General features: G+C 49.9%; 1 protein-coding gene across 3 annotated transcripts in view; it reads left to right on the forward strand.

Annotated features, from left to right (window-relative positions):
* Positions 1-914: 914 nt before the first annotated feature.
* The window catches only part of XPO6 (exportin 6), an 81,036-nt gene continuing 59,532 nt past the window's right edge, over positions 915-22,418 (forward strand). For 2 of the 3 annotated variants that reach the window (XM_060172735.1, XM_060172736.1), the window contains exons 1-2: positions 916-1,493; positions 21,795-21,885. In XM_060172735.1, the coding sequence (XP_060028718.1) occupies positions 1,491-1,493; positions 21,795-21,885 (94 nt within the window). In that variant the 5' untranslated portion in view covers positions 916-1,490. Of the gene's footprint in view, positions 1,494-21,794; positions 21,886-22,418 lie in introns of all 3 variants that reach the window. The other variant, XM_060172737.1, reaches the window with a different exon arrangement.

Genomic DNA, 22,418 nt, shown 5'->3' on the forward strand with positions numbered 1-22,418 from the left:
GCTTGTGAAGCGACTCCCTTTCAGGTGGGGAGGCTGGGGCTCGAACCAGGATCCTTGAGTGGGTCCTTGTGTTTTCCACTGTGTGCTTAACCCGGTGCGTCACTGCCCCGCCACCTAAAAATATTTATTTCTAGGGCGGGGGAAATAGCATAATGGTTATGAAATGAGATTCATGCCTGAAGCTCCAAGGTCCCAGGTTCAATCTCCTGCACCACTATAAGTCAGAGCTGAACAAAGTCCTAGCTAAAAAAAAAAAAAATTCCCCCTAAAAGTATTTATTTTGGATAGAGACAGAGAAATTGAGAGGGAAGGGGAAAATAGAGTGGAAGAGAGAGACACCTGCAGGACACACACACACACACACACACACACAACACACACACACACACACACACACACACACACACACACACACACACACACACACACACACACACACACACACACACACACACACACACACACACACACACACACACACACACACACACACACACACACACGGTGCCGGGGACCCGTGGGAGGGCTTCCGGTTTGAAGGCCCAGCACACAAACCAATGTGCGATGTCCATCCCTTCCTGCACCCGCCGCAGTGCCTGGGCCATAGCACGGCTACCGGTGCGCGAGGTCCACGAAGGTCCGAGGCAGAATGAATGAACCGAGGAAACGAAAGAGAAACCTCGTCTTTACCACGATGGCAGCCCGAGCGCCCTTTACCAATATGGCGGCACCGGCTCGGTGGGGAAGACTGCGCTTGCGTAAGGGCCTGATGGGGCGTCAGGGGGCGGGGCCGCGAGGAGCCGTCAGGTGCGGCCCCGCCCCGCGCACCCCCCCTCCCGTTGCTCGATTCCGGATTGGTCCGGTTCCAGCGCCGCAGCCGGGCAGCTGCGTCGTGGGGCCGCGCCGGGCGCTCGCCACTTCCGGCGCGTCGGAGCTGTTGGTCGGGTGGCCGCGCGGCGCGGGCGGGCGGGCGGGCAAAGGGAGCAGCGGGCGGCTCCGGGGCGGGCGGGCGCGCGCAGGGATGCTGCGGGGGGCGGCGGGGCCGCCGGTGAGGGCTGAGGCGGCGAGGACAGCGCGGGGCCCCGGGGCTCTCCCGTGAGCCGGCCGCACGGCCGCGCCTCCCAGGCCCCTTCCTCTCGGCGCCCGCGCTCTCGGTGCCGGTCGCCGCCGCCGCGGGCGGACGCGGGAGGCCGGGGAGCCCCTGCCTGGGCCCGGGGCCGCTCCTTCGGGGGTCGGGCCCGGGCGGGGGACCCCGAGCCGCTGCTCTGCGCGCCCCGTTTCCTGCTTTTTTTTTTTTTTTCTCTCTCTTTTTCTTTTTTCTTTTTCCTCTTTGATTTTCCCCCGGGGTGCGCCGGGTGGTCTGGATGCTCGGCCCCCGGGGGCCCCCGATGAGGCGGGCGGGGGGCTGGCCGGGCCCGCGGGGACCATGACCTAAGGGAGCCGAGCGAGCGAGACGTGAGCGCAGCCGGAGCCGCCCACCCCCGGCCAGCATGGTGAGTGGGGTCGCTGGGCCCCGCTCTCGCGGGGGAGAGGGCGGGGGCACGTGGTGCGGGGCTGCCGCTCCCATCCCCCACCCCGGGGTGCCGGGGGAGCTCGCCTACCCCGCAGCACCCACCTGAGGGCACCCATCCCCGGCTTCCTGGGTGAGCGCCCCGGGCCCTTCTTCCTGCAGCTGCGGGGAAACCGAGGCGCGGCGGGCCGCACAGAGCTCACGCTTGGGGCAGTGGCAGGACTGGAACCCGGGCCGTCCGGCCGGAGAGCTCCTTTTAGAGCAGAGCCCAGTGGGGTCTCGGGCGTGTCACCCATGTCACCCAGCGCCGGCTGTCGGGGTGTGTGTGTGTGGGGGGGGGCTGACCCAGCGGTGTCACTGCTCGGCAGCGGGGTCACTTAGCCCCTCGCCCACCCACCTACCTGGGCTGCATATGCTCGGGGGTTTTGTTTGTTCACCCCACCTCCCACCCCCCACCCCCCACCCCCCACCCCCCACCCCCCACCCTCCACCCCATGCTAGTTCCTGGAAAACGAAGCATCTTCTTCCGTCTTCAGCACGGAAGCCGCCTCTTGAGAAGCCACTTGGGTCTCAGGATCGGTGTCTTCGCCTTGAGCTTTCAAGTGTTGGGTCTTTTTTTCGAGCCTCGTGTGTGTGTGCTGCTGCAGACCCAGCTCGCTAGCAGAGGAGGTTGCCCACCCCCATCCCCATCCCCATCCCCACCACCACCCCACACTCCTTTAAAGATGTATCTTATTCATGAGAGCGGGAACTGCAGCGTCACTGGGGCACTCGGTGCTGCTGGGGATCGAACTCGGGACGTCGGGCCCCAGAGCCCAGCACTGCAGCCCCTGCACCACCTCCCTGCCCCGGTCCACGTCCTCTGTCTGCTGCTGCTCCTCTTAGTAAGGGGTGGGGGACTGGTTCCGCCTGTGTCTGAGCAACTGCGAGGCTACTTGTTTTACCCTGACAGCTTAGGGGCTGGGTAGATAAAAGGACACTTTGTGACAGCTTGTGTGATGTAGCTGTTCGGGCCAGTGGAATGGAAAAGCGTCCCAGGAGCCTCTGGCTTAGGGCTTGTGTTTGTGGGGTTCCGGCGGTGCCGGGGAGCTCAGGGCGCCTCACTTTGCATTGGCAGTTTCAGTGTTCTGTGGTCAGCAGTGGTCCGAAGATACACAAGCAGTGAGGTATTTTGAAAGAGAGCGAGAGCGAGCACTCATGTTCACATAGCTTCCATTACGGCTGTAACTGTTTGTCACTGGTTATTGTTGGTCTCTCGCTGTGCCTGACTGGAAGCTGAACTAACTCCTGGGAGTGTGTGGAGGAGGAAGCAGTCTCTGGACTGCAGGTGGTTGGGGGCATCACTGGGTCTTTGGATAATGGGGAGTGGGTACGGTAGGTATAGGTGGCATGGTGACAGATCAGTTAGGCTTCTGAGTTCAGATTTTCTCACTTCCAAGATGTGGACATAGGAGTACCCTAACTCACCCAAGAGGTCTGAGAGAGAATATTTTCTGCGTAATGAAGGTAATGTTCCAAACGTTTTAGTGTATTATTCCCTGTGTGCCAGCGAATAAACCCAGGGCCTCCAGCATGTGTCAGACCACTTAGCCGTTTCATGCTGTGTAGTTAGAAGGAGAGGGAGAGGCAGCAAGGCACTGCTAAGCTATCTCCAGGCCCCCACCATTTAAGTCTTCTTTATCTTGAGGGGCCAGTTTCCTCCAGTGCAGGGGTGCCAGACTTGAACCCAGGTTGCACACATGGCAAAGCAGTGCAATCTGGGAGAGCACCTTTACTCTGAAATCAGTCCAATAAGCAGGTGCTTTCACATTGCTGCACAACCTTCACCCTCCCCCCACAACTTCTTTCGTCATCAAATCTGAAACTCCACGGAGCAACAGCTCCCATTCTCTGTGACAAGTGGCCGGGATGTCCCCAGGACCCTGACTGCGCCCTGCATACCACACCTGACTGGTTGGTGGCTAATTGTCTTTTGGTGACCAGCTTATTTTACCCAGCGGTCCTCTAGCTTCACCCATGTCACATGTGTCAGAACTTTTTAAAGGTGTTGGCCCTCCCTCCTCCCTCACCTGATCATCGTCATCTGCTGGTGGACACTTGGGTTGGTTCCACCTTGTGGCTGTTGTGAGACTTGCTGTGAACATAGGTGCACGAGACACTGACTGAACTTTAACTTGTTGTGTACATGCCACACAGGCACAGGCCTCCCTTTGGGGCCTGGCAGCTTTACTTTGGGATCCCTGGGCAGAATTTCAGGGGTCACCCACTGAACCAGCTCAGCACTCGTGTGTTCAGGTTCCACTTTAATTGGCAATCAGGAGAGGATTGTGAAATAACCACCTTTGAGTAAGTACTCAGTTAATTCAGCTCTAAAAAAAGGATTTGCTTTTTGGGAGTCGGGCAGTAGCGCAGGGGCTTAAGCGCAGGTGGCACAAAGCTCAAGGACCGGCTTAAGGATCCCGGTTCGAGCCCCCACCTCCCCACCTGCAGCTGAGTCGCTTCATAGGTGGTGAAGCAGGTTTGCAGATGTCTCTTTCTCTCCCCTTCTCTGTCTTCCCCTCCTCTCTCCATTTCTGTCCTATCCAATGACAACATCAGTAAGTACAACAATAAAACAGCAAGGGCAACAAAAGGGAATAAATAAATATTAAACATTTTTTTAAAAAGGATTTGCTTATTAATGAGAGTTAGAGAGTATGGGGGGGTGAAGAGGGGTGCAAGCCAGAGTACCACGCCGGCACACACATGCTAGAGTTGTACACAGGGCCTTGTGATTCAGAATCCAGCACCCCACCCACCGTATCACCTCCCAGGCCACGTGAGCAGTTACCAGAGTTGATTTCTTGACCACGTGCATTTTTTTTTTCTAGGCTGTTTCAAATCAGGATTTTTGTAACTGAGACTTAACTGGAAGCTAGTAGGGTATTGCCACGTGACTGAGAGGAGACTCCCTGCAGCAGTGACACCATCCTCACCTGCATGCAGGTGTCCCAGGGCCAGGGCTCTAGGCTGGCAACCCTTGTTCCCACAATGCATGGGAGCCATTGCTTGATCTGTGTCTCACTCCAGGAACTGTGACCTGTCCACCTCCTCCTGACCTTACATGGGGACACGTTAATTTGAGTTGTTGTAATACCTTCTTTTCATTGTTCAAAGATGTGCTTTTCACCAGGGCACCAGTCAACTCTGGCTATTCTTGGTGCCAGGGATCGAACCCGGGGCCTCACCTGTGCAAGTCCTGTGCTCTAACGTGTGACGTTATCACCCCTCCCCGAGATCAGCTTCTTGAAACTTCACTTCTAATTAAAGATGAAATGGTGTAGTGCCACAGATGTAACATTCAGGAAGTATCTGTTACAAGGTAGCTATTTCCTTTTAGCTAGTTAGTAACAGTTAACCACAAGAGTCCTAATGGGGCAGGAGATGAACAGGTACCTGTTTATCAGGTGATGTAACTGGCATTTGACCCCAGGTCCCTGCTCTGGCACAGAGTTGTTGTTTCAAAAGGGGTCATGTTTCCTCTTCCCCCTCATATATTCTCATATCTACGCGTGACTAGTAAGACCGCCAGTGGAAGAACGCACTGACCAAGGGAGTGTACTGAGGGAGAGAGAAGGGGTCCGGAGGGTTTCCAGGAGGAGTGTTTGAGTCTTGACGCCATAGAGGACTTAGACAGTTGGACAGGGGTGACACAGTCTCCCAAATAAAAGTTCCTTGTCAATAGTTATGAAGGCAAGATCATTATCAGTAAAGAAAACACACAGAAATAGTGGATGTGGGGCAGTCTAGGAAACTAAAGTAACAGTTACTGCGAGCTTCAAACCATCAAGGGGAGGGTTCAGGACTTGTGTTTTCCTGGGGCCCAGGCTCCATTTTCACTGTGATGCCTCTCCCTCCCTTCCTCTCTCCCTCTCTCCCTCTAACCCGAACCCTAACTCTTATTAAGTAAACATTGAAAGTGAGCACTATGAAAGCTTGCTTCCTATGCCTACATCTCACCCAGACATCTGTCCTCCTATGTAGTCTGCCAGCTGCTACCTCCCCCACCTTTTTAATAACTTTCTAAACATTTTAAAATATTCATTTATTCCTTTGTGTTGTCCTTGTTGTTTTTTATTGTTGTAGTTATTTATTTAAAAATTTTTAAAAAATATTTATTTATTCCCTTTTGTTGCCCTTGTTGTTTCTTTTTATTGTTGCAGTTATTATTGATGTCGTTGTTGTTGGATAGGACAGAGAGAAAAGGAGAGAGGAAGGGAAGACAGAGACAGGGAGAGAAAGATAGACACCTGCAGACCTGCTTCACCTCTTGTGAAGCGACTCCCCTGCAGGTGAGGAGCCGGGGGCTCGAACTGGGATCCTTATGCTGGTCCTTGTGCTTTATGCCACGTGCGCTTAACTTGCTGTGCTACCACCTGACTCCCAACTTTCTAATTTTTTAATTCTTTTTATTTAGAAGGAGGGAGAGACACTACAGCTCCTGTGCTTCCTCTGGTGTCATGGTTCTTCCTGGTGGTGCTGGGGCTCAAACCTGGGCTCCGTATGCAGCACTACACGTGCCCTGCTGGGTGAGCTATCCTCCAGCTCCTGCCTCATTTGTTTTCTTTCCTCCCTTGCTTCCTTCTTTCCTTCCTCCTCTCCTGTGTCTGCCCTCCCTTGTTGCTTCCTTCCCCAGCACTGCTCAGCTCTGGCTTATGGTAGTGTCACGGCTTGAACTTGAGACCTCAGAGGCTCAGGCGTGACTCTTCCCACTCCATTTCTTTATTCTTCTTTGCAACAGGACCTCAGCAGGGTGGGCTTTTCTGCTCTCTTAATTCCACAGCTTCCATTCTGTCGTGAGCTCCTTTGTATGGTTCCTGGTGCCACTGTTGCTCACCGGGGCATTTCTCAGTCTTGATCTGTCGGTGACTCTGGTTAGGTTGTACACTTTTTCTTTTTTTTTTTTTTTTTTTGGCCACCAGAGTTATCACTGAGACTTGCTGCCAGTGCAAAAGCTCCACCACTCCCAGTGGCCATTTGCTTTTTTTCTTTCCTTTTACTTTGATAGAGGGTGAGAGACAGGTAGAGAAGGAGAGAGAGACAGGAGCACTGCTCCTAAGCACACCCCCCCCTGCAGACGGGGACCAGGGACTTAGATCCTGGTCTTTGAGTGTGGTAGTGTGTGCTGGTTGCTCTCTTCAGTTACATCTGCACCTGGCCTCCAGGGCGGGGGATGCTTCCCCTCGTCTCAGCCTCACTGACCTGCAGTGTCAGGAGGGCCTGGTCTCCAGCCCATCCAGCCCCCGACCTGGCCTCTCTGCTCCTCTGCTCGCCTCTCTCCGCCAGCTTGCCTGCCACACTCAGACGTGAAGCTCAGCTCCTCATCTTTCCCCCCAGGTCTTCTTCACCCATTCTTCTCTGTCCACCCTTCCAGTCCGCTTGTGCTAAAAGCTAAGCCTTTCATCTTTTCGGCCCCACATCTGCTCTGTATCAGGAAGGCAGGTTGCTTTCTACCTTTGATATGTAGCTAAGATTTGATCACTCCCCCCCCCCCCCCCGCCCCCATTGTCATCAAGACTTTACTACTCCAGGCTGATTTTTTTCAGACTGAGTCAGAGAAAGAGGGAAAGAAACCACAGCAGGGAAGCTTCCTTCAGTTCAGTGGGGCCCAGGCTCGGCCATTCAAATGGCAAAGCAGTGTGCTGCTCCTGTGAGCTGTCCTGCTGGCCCACAGTCACTTCGGTTCCCTCTATGGCTGCCACCTCTTCTAGCTGCATCTCTCTCTCTCTCTCTCTGATTATTCTGTTTGCTCCCTAACCGTCTACCTGGCTTCTCACCCTGCCCCTTTAGAGGCTGATTTCATCCCTGTGGCCTCCAGGATTCTCAGTGCTCTAAGGCAGCTGTTGTCTCCGTTACCCTCTCACCTGTCTCCTGCTGCCTCTCCCAGCCTCCTTGCTGGCCTCGGAACAGGACAGGTGTGCTCTTCCACCTGTCACCTGCCTGGGCCACTTGGGCTGAGCTTCCCTGTTTGCTTCCACTCACTGGAGCGGCATGTTTTCTGAAGGCCTGTCCTTCCTGCCCTGTTTAGAGCTGTCTTCACACTTCAGACTCCTAGCCCTTCTTATCTGTCACATCACTTCTTTAGCCTTTTCAGTCCCTCCTCCCTCCCTAATTCCTCCTTCCCCTCTTCCTTAGTTACTGAAGGTTCGGCATGTAGCCTTTGGTTCATTTCGCTGTGGGGGTGACAGGCCCCTGACTCCTAAGTTTGGTGGACAGACATACTTACAGAGAAGAGCTTTCTCAGTGCAGCTGTAAAGAAGGCTTCCTGCGGAGAAGAACCTTGAAGAAATGGAAGACAGTATTTTGAGAGAAGAAAGACTCCCCCTGTATACCTCCAGAGTGAAGTGAGGGTTTTGAATCGATAGTTTTGATTGCCATGCTCCTTAACTCCTTGCTATCTAATCCTTATATTTTTTAATTACTTGCTAGTAACCTTCAGAGCCTTCAGGAAAATTTTATTTGACCATAGCCCTGTTTAGCTCCAGCTGATGGTGGTGCCAAGGGATTGAACCTGGGGCCTCTGAGCCTCAGACATGGAGTCTGTTGCTTCAGCTGCTGTTATCTCCCTGGCCCAAGACAATTTTATTTAAAAGGTGAAACTTGCTGGCGAGATAGCTCATCTAGAGAGGGACCCCCTGGCACACCACATAGGAGCATGCTGGCATCGGGCACTGGGTGTTTCTTCCTCTCTTGCCTCTTGCTGCTAAAAAAAAAAAAAAAAAAAAAAGTCAGCTTAGAGTGGCTAAGATAAAAACCCGAACCGAGCAGCCCAAGCTTGGCCTTGCTTTTCGGTGTAGCCTGGGGGTCCTCTGGCTGGAGAACCTTCATTATTTTATGAAAGATAGTCCCCCAAAGAAACCAGACTGGTAGAATGGTGATGCAAAGTGAAGATACAGGAGGAAGTTAGAATTCTTAGTCAGGATCTGTGAGTTATGTCAAACTAGAATGTTGCCGTTTGGTTTCTTGGATCTGTCTTCTAGGTACAGAAAGTTGTTCTCAGTACTGGAGGAATGCTGACCTGTTGTGCACATTGCTGGTCACTCACAGAAAGTCGGGTTCCGGTCTGTGCACCAGATTGTATGTGATTTGTGGGGTTTGTTTGTTGTTTTTCTTTTTTTTCTTTAAGATTTTATTTATTTACTTATGAGAAAGATAGGAGCAGAGAGAAACAGCCAGACATCACTCTGGTACATGTGCTGCCAGGGATTGAACTCAGGACCTCACGCTTGAGAGTCCAACACTTTACCCATTGGGCCACCTCTTGGACCACTGTTTGTTGTTTACATAAATGGAAAGTCAGTAGCAGGAGAAAGTATTGGTGAATTTGGGGGCTCCCTTGCAATAGTGTTGCAAATAATTGGGGATTCATTTGGCAACAGGATGGGAAAGGGTGAAGAGAAGTTTCAGAAATTTTTAACTTCTGGAAGTCCCTGAATGAGATATACACTTGGCGCCAGTGCGGGAAATAGAATGTCGTAAGGTTATTCCTGCACTTAAAACATGCCTGACAGGGTTGGGGATGGCTGGGTTGTATCAGGGAAGGTTTTCCAAAGGAGGTGACAAGTAGATTGAGTTTCCAAGCAGAAGTGGAAAGTGAGTAGGCATAGAATTTGGGAAGTGAGGTGAAGAAGCAAAGGGCGATTTGGGGCAGATTTAGCAGGTAAACATGGAAAAGCGGAAAAGCAAACAAAAAACCCGATATTATTTAGGTCAGCTTGTAAAGAATAAGTCTTCTTAACAGCACAGATTTTCAGGAAATGCTTTCACTTGATTCACGAGGCAAAGAACCACGTACTTTCTTATTTCCCAGGTAATGTATTCATCTCTGTTCTGCCTTCTGTGCTTAGGAAATGATAAATGCTGCCATCAAGGATTTGCTTAGGAACTGCATTGAAACATCTTATATTGAGGTAACTGTAGTTGTAGTAGAGTCACAGAAATAGTAAGTGGCTTCCTAAACATTCTTCTTAGACAGGGATTTGTTAAAACAAAGTTGCTCCACTATCCCTCCCCCCCCCCCCCATACACACACCAAAAGCAGCAACAGTGGCAGTAGCTGGCTAAGTCTTCCCAGACTTGTGGCCAGTGATTGAGCTCAGTTTCTGCACTTTCTGCATTCCAGCATTGTCTAGTGATTAAAGTAGATAATAATGTTATTACAGAATCTGTCACTTGTTAACATGGCTTATTTTCCTGACAGTTAAAATGTTTTGAGTTCTGTTAAGTGTTTGATAGCTATATATAGAGAGAAGATAGTGAATCCCCACTAACTGAGTCAGCCTTTAATAATGTTTTGGTTTGTCTGTTTCTTTTTCAAAAGTGGTTGAGATCACACTGTAAAGGCAGTTTTTCCCCCTGCCTTTTCCACTCAACATTATAGCATAAGTGGTTTTTCAGTCATTAAATACTTACAAATATTGATGGTGGCTGATAATATTGCATTGATTGCATGGATTCTCGGGCAGTTACATTATGCCATGTTTTGCCATTGTAAATAATCCGTGGCTAATGTTTTTGCAAAAAGCTTTTTCTGTATTTCAGAAAATTGTCTTAGGCTAGATTCCCAGAACGGCTCAAGGGTATCAAGGCTTAAAAAAACCTAACCTCATGTTTTAGAACAGCTTTAGAGTTAGTGTGGATTTTTTTAAGGCATATCATCAGACTTTTTTTTTTTTTTAAGATTTTATTTATTTGTTCATGTATAAAATAGGCAGAGAGAGGAAGAACCAGACATCAGTCTGGTACATGTGCTGCTGGGGATTGAACTCAGGACCTCCCAGGCTACCATCGTCAGATGTTTCCCAGAATGTTCTACTAGTTCACATTTCCACACTCATCAGCATTAGGTAGTCTTACAAAAATTGCTGTAAGCTTAATGGCCTAAAATGGCTTTTTAGTGGGCTGTGTGTTTTGCTGTGGGAAAAGTTATCCCTGAATTGGATTTTATTTTTGCCTGTTTCTAGGGACAGATCCCTTATATATCTTGTGTTTTCTATATTTAATGTGTTAGGAATGACACCTTTATATTTCCTCACACTCTTAAGTTGGTTTCTTTTTTTAATTAAACATTTTACTTGTTGGTGAGAGCCAGTGAAAGACTGGGTTGTTGGGAAAAGTAGTGATACATTTTGCATAGAAAACCAGAAAAATAACCTCATGACTTTCTTGATAACCGAATAGCTCACTTGGATAGGGTGCTGCTTTGCCATGTGCTTGACCCAAGTTTGAGCCTGGCTCCCACCACATTGAAGGAAGTTTCAGTGTTGTGGTTTCTTTCTTTGCCTCTCTGTCCAAAAAAAAAGTACGAGAAGACCCAAGAGCATCACGCTGGTACATGATGTGTGATGCCAGGGCTGAACTCAGGACCTCATGCTTTTACGTGTAACACTTTAGCTGCTGCACCGCCTCCCAGTAAAAAATGGGTTAGATTAAGTAAAGGTTGATTAAATGCCTGCATTACAGTTTGAAAAGCAGCACTCTATCCATGGCACAGTTACTTAGCCGGTTACGGCGCCCCGTTTCTGACACGCAGTAGCTGTCAGGAGGGGAGGGAGGATGGGACCTGAAGAACTCAGAGTGAGCAGAGTGAAAGCCTGTACTTCTCCTGGCTGGGACTATGTGGAGAGTCCTAGAAGCTATTAGCCACCACGGTCTGGGAGAAGGCAAGGTACTTTCCTCTGTGTTACCCAAAAATTACAGCAACAGCAGATGGCCCATCTAAAGCTAGTGGGTGCAGCTAGTGAATGTAGGACGACCTCCAGGAAATGTGTGGATTTTTGCTGAAGCCCAAGAGTGGTTTAGGGCACAGTGATAAACAGGGCATCCTGCGGGGCCTGCTTCTGTGTTTGACATTGTCATTGGGAGTCCTGTGTGGTGGAGAAGTACAGACACACCCTCTCTGAAGTTGATGATGGCAGTTTCCTCTTAAAGTCTTTGCATTGTGGTAGGTGACCTGTATAAAAATGAAAGGCATTCTGGGGATTTTTTTTTATAATGCTCATTTTTACCAAATCACATTCTTTATTGTTATCTTTATTTTATTTATTGTTGTAGCTATTGTTGTTGATGTCATTGTTGTTGGATAGGACAGAGAGAAATGGAGAGAGGAGGGGAATACAGAGGTGGGGAGAGAAAGATAGACACCTGCAGACCTGCTTCACCTCTTATGAGGTGACTTCCCTGTAGGTGAGGAGCCGGGGGTTCGAACCAGGATCCTTAAGCCGGCCCTTGCGCTTAACCCGCTGTGCTACTGCCCCACTCCCCATTCTGGGGATTTTTATGAACATTTACTTGACTGAAAAGTGGGGATTTTGTTTATTTGGCTTCCTTCTTTTATAAAAGCATTTTGACTCATCCAGTAAATAGGTAGTGAAATAATTTTATTTTTTAAAGATTATTTATAAATGGGGACCAGCTGATGGTGCACCTGGTTAAGCGCACACATTATAGTGTGCAAGGACCCAGGTTCAAGCCCCTGGTCCCCACCTGTGAGGGGAAAGCTTCAAGAGTGCTGAAGCAGGGCTGTGGGTGTTTCTCTGTCTCTCTCCCTTTCTATCTCCCTTATCTCTCTCAATTTTTCTCTGTCTCCAATAGTAAATAATTTTTTTAAAGATTATTTATTAGTGAAGGGGGAGAGAAAGAGGGAGGGAGGGGGAGGGAGGGAGGAGAGAGAGGGAGGGAGGAGAGAGGGAGAGAGAGAGAGACAGGGAGGGAGGGGGGTAGAGAGAGAGAGAGAGAGAGAGAGAGAGGAGAGATCCAGCATGAGCCAATATCACCGGCACATGCAATGCCAGGTATTGAGTTCTGGGCCTTGTGCTTGAGAGTCCAAGGCTTTATCCACTGCTCCACTCCTCAGATTGTCATGGAATAGTTGTGTTCACTTGTGCTTAAAGGTGCCAAGAGATGTCTCTGCATCATGCCAGTAATTTCTCAGCTAACCTGCAGAGGGTAGTTCTGGGCCTTGTGCTTGAGAGTCCAAGGCTTTATCCACTGCTCCACTCCTCAGATTGTCATGGAATAGTTGTGTTCACTTGTGCTTAAAGGTGCCAAGAGATGTCTCTGCATCATGCCAGTAATTTCTCAGCTAACCTGCAGAGGGTAAGTACTGTTAGAAGTTCCTTCTGCAAGTGAAGAATCTAGAAGCTCAAAGAAGTTACGTAATCTGCTCAGGATCATGCAGATATATATAGGTGTGAAGCCAGAGGCCAGATGTTGAATGAGCCCCGACTCCAAGTTTGTGCCCTTCATAGTTATGCTGGTCTGATGGTGCCTTTTCACACAGCCCCAGGTTAAGGAGTTCTGAGCCACCTGCTTGGCACCAGGGATGGGCACCAGTGTACTAGTGTTTGCAGTCCTGGACTAGTGCTGTCACCTGGCATGAGGATGACATGCTGGGCTCAGCTGAGAACGGTAGGCCTCCTTATCACACTTACTATGGGGATTGGCAGCTGATGGAAGCCTGCACAGAGAATCACCCCTTCAATGCCGAAGGACAAAGCCGAGGTTCCTGGCGGGTCAGTTGGATGGGAGCTAGGTATGCATTTCTGCTCCCTTTGACAGCCCCCTCCAGAACAGAGATCCCCACAAACCCCTCGAGCCCTGCTTTCCTAGCCCACTAAGTCTCCATAGGGCGGAGGAAGGTGGCAGTAGTACAGTGTAGTTTTCCGTGCTGTGAGAGTCACAGCTTTTTAAAAATCTGAGTTTGGCTTGGCAAGTATACTTGTGAAAGCAGAGCCTTGGCTGGCCCTGCTTTGCTGTCACCAGAGCCTGCTGTTTTCCCCTGTGTGGCTAGTAGCATCTATGCCGCTTGGAGGAGGGCAACCCCTACACACACACACACACACACACACACACACACACACACACACACACACACACACCAGGAAGAGCCGCTTCCTACTGAGTGCAGACCTCAGCTAACAAGCTTGTTAGCACCACCACACTTCCTGTAGAAGGGAACGCTGTCAGAGGCCCTCTGGCAGACGCCCACCTGCGCACCATTGCTTGCATGCACTGTGTAGGACCTGTCAGTTCAGTTTGGCAGCTCATCATGATTCTTGGCAAGCCTTCAAGTATTGCGACTGGTCATGAATTAAAGATTAAAGTGTAGTTGAGTTGGTAGAGTGCAAGGCTTGCATGTCTGAGGCGCTTGCTTCCTTCATGCTCCAGCTCTGCATGGACCATAGTGGTCCTCTGGCATGTCTCTCGGTGAGACTATCACACATGGAACAGACCCAAAGAAGGTATTGCACCTGGGGAAATGGCTCAGCTCATAGAGCTGCCCTCTCATTCCTTCCATCTGCAGGAGTGGTTTGGCTCCTGATGGGCGCATGAGGGAGCCCAACACCTGGGTCCCACTGGGAGGGGACAGAGCCCAAGCACTTCTGTGCTTCCACTCTCACCTGTGTCTTCTGTGCCATGCCTTCCTGTTGTGGCCGGTGCCGTCTCCTGCCTGTGCGCAGAGGCAGGGCAGGACGCAGGGGAGAGCGTTGCTGCTCTGCCGGCCATGAGAGGACCCAGATTTTGATCTGCACTTTGACCTGCTTCTCAAGACTGTAGAGCAGCTGGCTAGAACCCGGAAGAGAAAGAACGTGCTGCTCCTCAAATCCTGACTATTTGGGAGATAGTCTGAGATTTTTGCCAGTGTCAAACAAATGTTGTTTTTTGTACTTACTGAGGATTTGCCATTTCTTAAAAAGATTTGTTTACATGAGCGAGTAGGAAAACCAGAGCATTACTCCAGCAGGCGTGGTGACGGCCATTGACCTGGAACCTCCCCTGCCCTTGGTCACAAATATTCTAACTTATTTCGTTTGCCACTTCTGATGGGCATAGAAGATAAGAGCAGTAGAGCATAGGACTTGCAAGCACAAGGCCTTGAGTTAATCCTCAGGACAGCATGTACCAGTGATGCTATGGCCCTCTCCTTAAATAGCTTCCTTTCCCTCCCTCCCTGCCACCCTGCCACCTTACTTCCATGCCACTTCTGCTTGGTGAAGGCAGCGTGGGTTTTATATAAGACTTGAACATTAACAGTGGTAATTGCAGCTGGAATGAAGTTACTACCCCGTGAGCTCTAGCGTTAGAATTTTAGGCTGGCAGTGTGTGTCTGTAGTGAGCCGTGTAGGATTTTAGGCTGGCAGTGTGTGTCTGTAGTGAGCCGTGTAGGATTTTAGGCTGGCAGTGTGCGTCTGTAGTGAGCCGTGTAGGATTTTAGGCTGGCAGAGTGTGTCTGTAGTGAGCTGTGAGTGTCACGCTGCTCACTGGGGTTTATCTGTATGGGGCAGGACCAGCCCCCTCACCATCCATTCAGCGCTTGGCATAGTCTGTTGGAGCTAGAGGAACTGTGGCTGCGAGAGGGCCCTGGGAGCCTCTTTGGTGGCTTGACTGATGGCTAGTGGAGATATTTGGGCAAGATATTCGTGGGCAAAGATTTGAGCAAGATATTCTTGGAGTTTCTGTAACTTGATGTTCTCTGGGGTTTGTTTATTTCTGTCTTAAGGTTCTGTGATCCCGTTTTAGGATATCTTGGTAGCGTGCCTTGTGCTCAGTGTCTTGAGTTGAATTAACTAGGCGTGCAGACATAAGCATTCATCCTCCTGGGCTGTGTACCTGGGAGGAGAAACAGATGGCGTTGGGAAGAGAGGGCCTATTCTTGGCTATCTTACTCATTTACTTGAGACAGTTTCTTGTAAAATAACTATTTTTAAATCATTTACTTATTTGGCTGTCTAATTAAAGCCTTTTTGGCTGGAATATATGTAAATAAGCATATAAATTGCATGGATTTTAGCTCCTAGTGGGATGTGATTGTTGCCCAACCAGCAGATGTAAAACATATAATGTTTAGATTATGGACTTGCCTTTTCCCAAAACCGTGTGTGATGAGCGATTCTCAACTGACAGATTGAGAAGAACGAGTGTTGCTTTTAAAGACCATTCTTACCCAAACTCTCCTGTTGTTAACATTCTGCCCTTGGATTTATTGGAGTGTGTGTGTGTGTGTGTGGGGGGGGGGCTATTTGAGAGCAAGTTGCCCCCTAGAACGGGTATTTCCTAGCCCGAATATTCTCCCACCACATAGTTATAGAATTACTAGATGCTGCATGGATGTAGGGCTTTCCTCAGCTCTGTCATCTGACTCCCCCCCCCACCCCCCACCCCACTCCCGCTCTTTCTCCTCCAGGACGGCATCGAGTTTAGAGCCAGCTATACAAAGCACTGGGTTGTCAAGACTCTTTAGTCCGCTTCAGGTTTGCTGAGCTGGTGAAGGCACCTGATCTGTCTGCTGGCAGCTCATTGCTGCCTCTTGTTTTTATGTGTTGCCCAGTCGTGCACGGGGAGGTTTTTCTCTGATAAAAACTGCTGTCCTCTGTCCATAATGTTTCCTCTAATTGGTCCCCAAGGGGACAGAATCGGCTCCCTACCTTATCCTACCCCCGGTGAGATCTGGGTGAGATCTGGGGGCTTTCTGGCCCTGACACTGGCCGTCCTCCTTCTCATTCATTCATGGTTCTCAGCACCAAACAGATTCCTTTTGTTTATGGAAAGACAGAGTCTGACTTTGGGCACTTTGGGTGGGTCATTGTAGACCAAAGCAGGAAAAGTGCCTTAATGACACAGTTCTGTTTCAGTGCAGCCAGCATATATGCTGTAATCAAATACTAAGTGTCCTGTCTGATGGCACTGCACAAAGTGAGGTCTCCGTTTACTCCCAGAGAGCCAGTGTTGTAAGCTGTAGGCAAGACGAGGAGCCCGCAAAGACAGATGTGTCCTGATGTCACTAGTGGCTCAGGCACGTGCTCACGGGGCTGTGCCGAGTGGTCAGTTCTGGCCTCGCCTTCCCACTCGAGGTGTGAGAGCTGCTCTTCAGAGGGAGATGTTTACCTCCTGGAGCTGTGCGCTTGACCTTCTGAGCTAGTTCAGTGTATCTGAGCCTCCCATGCCTCCCTGTGTGGCCCAGCCTCTACCACCCTCAAAGCCAGCCCAGGGGTGCGGAGGGTGAGCCCTGGGCTTCAATGTCTGTTAGATGTCAGGGTTTAACTGGTTTTTCCACTTCGTTTTTAAGGAAATAAGATGAGATTCCTACTTTATCATGTTATATTTAGTTTCTTTCTTAGTGACTCCGGGGCCTCGCACATGCATAGTTCCATCATTCCGGGGATGATTTGTTCATTATTTTTTATTCTTTCACATAGAGAGACAAACAGAAGGAACTAGAGAGAGGGACAGACAGTATAGCACTGCTCCACTATCTGTGAAACGTCCCCTGGTGTCTTGGCACTACCGTGTGGTGCTGGGGTATGAACCCAGGGCTTCAAGCATGGCAAACTACTCTGCTGGGTGAGCTATCCCTCAGCCCCTAGTTTGTTTGTTTCCAAAAGAACAGTATTATCTGTAGGTTGAAACAAAAGAGGAGTGACAGGAAAAACAGGAGGAATTGTCTTGCATGTTCTCTTGACTGGGGCTTTGTCTGCTGGCCTCTTAGCTTTCTGAGCTAAGGGACTAGATAGATGCCACTCGGATGCAGCTGTGTTATTTTAAGCTTAGTGTTACCTTAGCCTTCATACATGCAGGCCTGCACGCCAGAGAGATTTTGTTTTACCTGCTTTCTTTGCTTGTTGATGTGGATAAGGGAAGAAAGTTTAGACATACTACTGTTAGCTTCAGGAGAAAGTCTAGAAGAGGTCAAAAGTTTTGGCACAGGCCAGCTGTTGTATCACACCTAGGTTTGGTTTGATACTTTTTAACCTTGATCTGCAAGTAAGTAGTCTATTTTTCATGTTTTAGTTTTCATTGACAAGACTTGTGAGCAGTGATCATTCTGATCAGAACTTTTTTTTTCTTTTTTTTAATATTTATTTATTTATTCCCTTTTGTTGCCCTTGTTGTTTTATTGTTGTAGTTATTATTGTTGTTGTCGTTGTTGGATAGGACAGAGAGAAATGGAGAGAGGAGGGGAAGACAGAGAGGCGGAGAGAAAGATAGACACCTGCAGACCTGCTTCACCGCCTGTGAAGCGACTCCCCTGCAGGTGGGGAGCCAGGATTCGAACTGGGATCCTTATGCCGGTCCTGTGCTTTGCGCCATCTGCGCTTAACCCGCTGTGCTACAGCCCGACTCCCTGATCAGAACTTTTGAGGGAGGGGATTTCAGTAGAATCATGTCTTGAATTTGCAGGAATTACCAGTATCCCCAAGAAACTAAAAGTGATTCTTTTTTTGTTTTAATATTTATTTCCTTTTACTGCCCTTGTAGTTACTGTTGTTGGATAGGACAGAGAGAAATGAAGAGAGGAGGGGAGACAGAGAGGAGGAGAGAAAGAGAGACACCTGCAGACCTGCTTCACCACTTGTGAGCAACTCCCCTGCAGGTGGAGAGCCGGGGGCTCTAACCGGGATCCTTATGCCAGTTCTTATGCTTTGCGCCACATGTGCTTAACCCGCTGTGCTACTGCCCGACTCCCTACTAAAAGTGATTCTAACATTCTTTTTGTTCTTTTTTAAAAAATTTTATTTTTATCTAATAATGAAAAAGATAGGAGTACAGAGAAAGAACCAGACTTTACTCTGGTACATGTGCTGCTGGGAATTGAACTCGGGACCTCATGCTTGAGAGTCTAATGCTTTATCCACTGCACCACCTACCTGGTCACTCCTTTTGTTCCTTTTACTCTATTGAGTTTAGTCTGTAAAAAATCTGAGCATCGGGCAGGAGAGATAGCTTAATAGTTCATGCAAACAGGTTCTCATGCCTAAGGCTACCAGGTTCAACCCCCCACACCACCATAAGGCAGAGCTGAGCAATGCTCTGGCAACAACAACAACAAACAAACAAACAGAAAAAACTAAGTGTGAGCACCAGTCCCTGCTGGCTGTTAGAGAAAGCACAGACATTGTTCTGGAAGTGGCCCAGTGGATGAAGCCTTGGACTCTGAAGCATGAGGCCCTGAGTTCCATCCTTGGCCGAACATGTGCCAGAAGGATGCTCTGGTCTCTCTCCCACTCCCTCTCAGGAGTAAGTAAATCTTTAAAAGAATAAAGAATCCTGCAGTTTGAAGTACTGACTACTAGACAAAGGCAAACGATGAGACCAGAAGGGGGTGCGTCCTGCACACGTAGTAAGATTCAGTGAAGGGAAACCGGCTGGATGGCAGGCCCAGGAGCCAAGGCAGGCTGGGAGGGACTCCTGCTGCGGGACCGCCAGTGTGCTCACCTAAGCTGCAGCGTCCTGGGTGAGTAACGGTGACTCAGGCAGGCTTTCCCTCTCCAGGCAGACTGCTCTGCATTCTTGAAAATCCCAAAGCTTTCTCTGTGCCTGCCAGACAGTTAGTTCCCCATGGCTTCTGAGCTCATCTAAGTCATGAGATAATCAAGGTAAAAAGAAACTAGTAATCCAGGCAGCAGGGGATTAGGGCCCCTGGAAATAGTGACAGGGAAGGGATAACCCTAGAACACGGTACAAAGCCAAAGCTGGCAACCCGGGGTTTGTAGTGGACACCAGGGACACGGGAAAGGGCCCGAGGAGATTCCAAGTCCTGTGCCTCCTTCCCTGAAGGGTTTTCTTGTGACTTGTTCGGTGAGTCAGTCAGCCGTCAGGGTTTCACGCCGCCGAATCGGAGCAGTGCAGGAGCAGTGCCGTCGACGATGAGGTCAGCGCAGGCGCAGGCTCGGCTGAAAGCTTTTGTGCTTTGCAGGTTTTAACTCTTTGTTGGAGTGGAAGCTCGGTCCGTTCTGGATCTATACGCAGTTCTCCAAGAGCAGATTCCATGCCAAGTTTAATCCATCATCCTGCCCGAGGAGTTTAATTTGCTGTGAGATTAGCCAAGTGACTCCTGGGGAGCTGTAAGGCTTTTTGGTGCCACCCTGGCAGCTCTGCAAACTGGTGGCGCTTCCTAGAAGCCCAGAAGTCTTCGTTTGCTCTTTACCCGCTGTGTAGCTGCAGACCACAGAGACTCCTGACAGCTGCACCAGAAGAGGAAGGGCAATGACTAGATCCAGTGTCTGCAACTGTCCGTTTGAGTGTTAAAAGTCAGGTTGAAGCAACTCTAATACAGTGAGTGTGGTCCTTTGTTTACTTTGCAGTTGTTTCTGTATTGGAACAAGTTGTCTAGTTTTTACTAAAACAGTTTAACTTTCAATGCTACGGTATTTCTTCAGTTGACCTTCTGTTGATTGGCATGGTTAGAGGGCTAATTTCTATCATAGTTATAAAATGGCATATGAGAAAGAAGCTCAAGTCCACAAGTGCTAACCTTGCTCCTTCAGCGTGTCACAGTTCGGTTGCACTGCAGTGTGAGGACGGCCTGGCGGTGCTAGAATGTGGCCTGTGTCTCAGGTGTGAGGACGGCCTGGCGGTGCTAGAATGTGGCCTGTGTCTCAGGTGTGAGGACGGCCTGGCGGTGCTAGAATGTGGCCTGTGTCTCAGGTGTGAGGACGGCCTGGCGGTGCTAGAATGTGGCCTGTGTCTCAGGTGTGAGGACGGCCTGGCGGTGCTAGAATGTGGCCTGTGTCTCAGGTGTGAGGACGGCCTGGCGGTGCTAGAATGTGGCCTGTGTCTCAGGTGGGCCGGTGCTAGTGCTGAGCCATAGGTGGGCGTGTGCAGGCCTGATCTGTCTCTGGTTAATTTCCCGTCCCCAGGGCTACTGGTTTGTCCACCAAGGTGGCCCAAGTTCCTTTGTCTCCTGTCAGGTAAGCAAGAAAAAGCCTCTGATCACAATACCTTGACACACAGCACATTTGCCTGTGGGCTTGTTCCAAGGTTTTTTTTTTTTTTTTTTTTGCCTCCAGGCTTTGGGGCTCAGTGTCAGCACTACGAATCCACTGCTCCTGGAGGCCATTTTTCATATTATTTCTTTATAGGATAGGATAGAGAGAAATTGAGAGGGGAGGGGTAGATAGAGAGGGAGAGAGAAAGACACATGTAGCACTGCTTCACTGCTTGTGAAGTGACCCCATTGAAATTGGGAGCCAGGAGCTTGAACCGGGATCCTTGCACGGGTCCTTTTGCTTCATCCTATGTGTGCTTAACCTGGCGCACCACCCCCACCCCCCACCCCAAGTATATTCTTTTTTTTTTTTTTGCCTTTAGGGTTATTGCTGGGGCTCAGTGCCTGCACCATGAATCCACTGCTCCTGGAGGCCATTTTTTCCCCTTTTTGTTGCCCTTGTTGTTGTAGCCTTGTTGTGGTTATTATTGTTATTGTTGATGTCGTTCGTTGTTTTATAGGACAGAGAGAAATGGAGACAGGAGGGGAAGACAGAGAGGAGGAGAGAAAGACAGACACCTGCAGACCTGCTTCACCACCTGTGAAGTGACTGCCCTGCAGATGGGGAGCCAGGGGCTCTGACCAGGATCCTTACACCGGTCCTTGCGCTTTGTGCCACCTGTGCTTAACCAGCTGTGCTACCACCTGACCCCCCTCCCCCCAAGTATATTCTTTACGGTCCTCTCCCTGGGGGCAGTGGAGAAGATAAGGGGAAGAGAAGAGAAGGAAGAAAGGGACTAGTGGATGGTTCAGAAGTCAGGCCTGCGGTTGACTTGCACCTCTGGGTGGGTGAGCACCAGCCATGAGTCAGCAGTGGTCTGAGAATGTTCACTTCTCTGCAGTTTGCAGATGGCCTGTATGAAGTATGTTGATTTCCCCAGGGTCCCCGCTGAAGAGAAGGGGAGAAAGTGGGCTTGGGGGGACTGGGCTTCTTATTGAGGAGGAGAGAATGAGTGTTGGGCGCCGGGGCCCCTTCTGCTCGGCGCATCTTAAGCAGCTCTGCTGCATCTGATCCTCTCGACCAGGGGCCTGGGCTGGGGGGTGCTGGCTAACTTTGAGTCCCTGCTCAGGCTGTCAACAAGAATCCTTGTCTCAGCTACTCTGGTTAGAATATTCAGAGCTGGGGCAGAGCTCGTGTGGCAGACAGGACTGAGGCAGGACCAGGGACTGCTAATGTACTGTCCACATGCTTCCAGAATTCAACTTTGAATTTTTTCCCCCTTTGCCCTCACTGTAAGGAATTGAGAACCAGTTGCACAGTAGGGGGAATCCATAGGGTAGGGTACACTAAAACTTGGTGTTTTGAGCCAGCTGGGGATTTCCCTTCAGTTGTTCTGCTTCTGGAATGCACTTAAAGACTGGTAGACTGAGGTATTTTGAGGAAGTAAAGGACTGTCGTTGGACAGGCCCTGGAAGGAACCAGGAAGAGCAGAATGAACATAGAGCTTACTGACTGCCCCCCCCCCCCTTCTTTGTCAGGCATCTGAAGAAGCCTCCCTCAGGGCACTGGAAAGTCTGATGACAGAGTTTTTCCACGATTGTACAACCAATGAAAGAAAACGAGAGATAGGTAAGTAAGTGAACAGTTGTGTTATAAAGAGCTGTTTATAGCGAAGAGGCCTCAGAGCAGGAAGGAGTCAGTGGCCTTGACTGGTCAAGCCTGTGTGCCCCTTCTCAAACCTGAGGTCTGAACATCCTCTGCAAGGACTATAGACCTTGGCGCCCACTCTAATCCAGTGATGGACTTTCTTTCCTTTTGTAGACGCCGCCCCCCCCCACTTTGTTCTTAACTTAAACTTTATAATAAATGAAGCCCATGGCTGTTCATTAAATGGAACTCACACAAGTGTCCTAACAAGCCTGGTTTGGGTGTGTAGACAACTGAGCGGAGCCTCAGCCAGCACCCAGAGTCCGGAGCTGCTTTTACCCCCCCCCCCCCCCCCCCCCCCGCTTCATTCCTCCTCCTCCTCCTCCTCCTCCTCCTCGTCCTCCTCCTCCTCCTTGGTGCCGCTGTAGGTTTTGACAAGTGAGGCTGTAGGTCACAGTGAGGACAGTCACACTGGGAGACACAGTGTCTTCCAGGACCTCCTTTTGGCTTTTAGA

Source organism: Erinaceus europaeus, chromosome 15, assembly GCF_950295315.1.
Source record: "Erinaceus europaeus chromosome 15, mEriEur2.1, whole genome shotgun sequence".
In the NCBI taxonomy this organism is placed as follows: Eukaryota; Metazoa; Chordata; class Mammalia; order Eulipotyphla; family Erinaceidae; genus Erinaceus; species Erinaceus europaeus.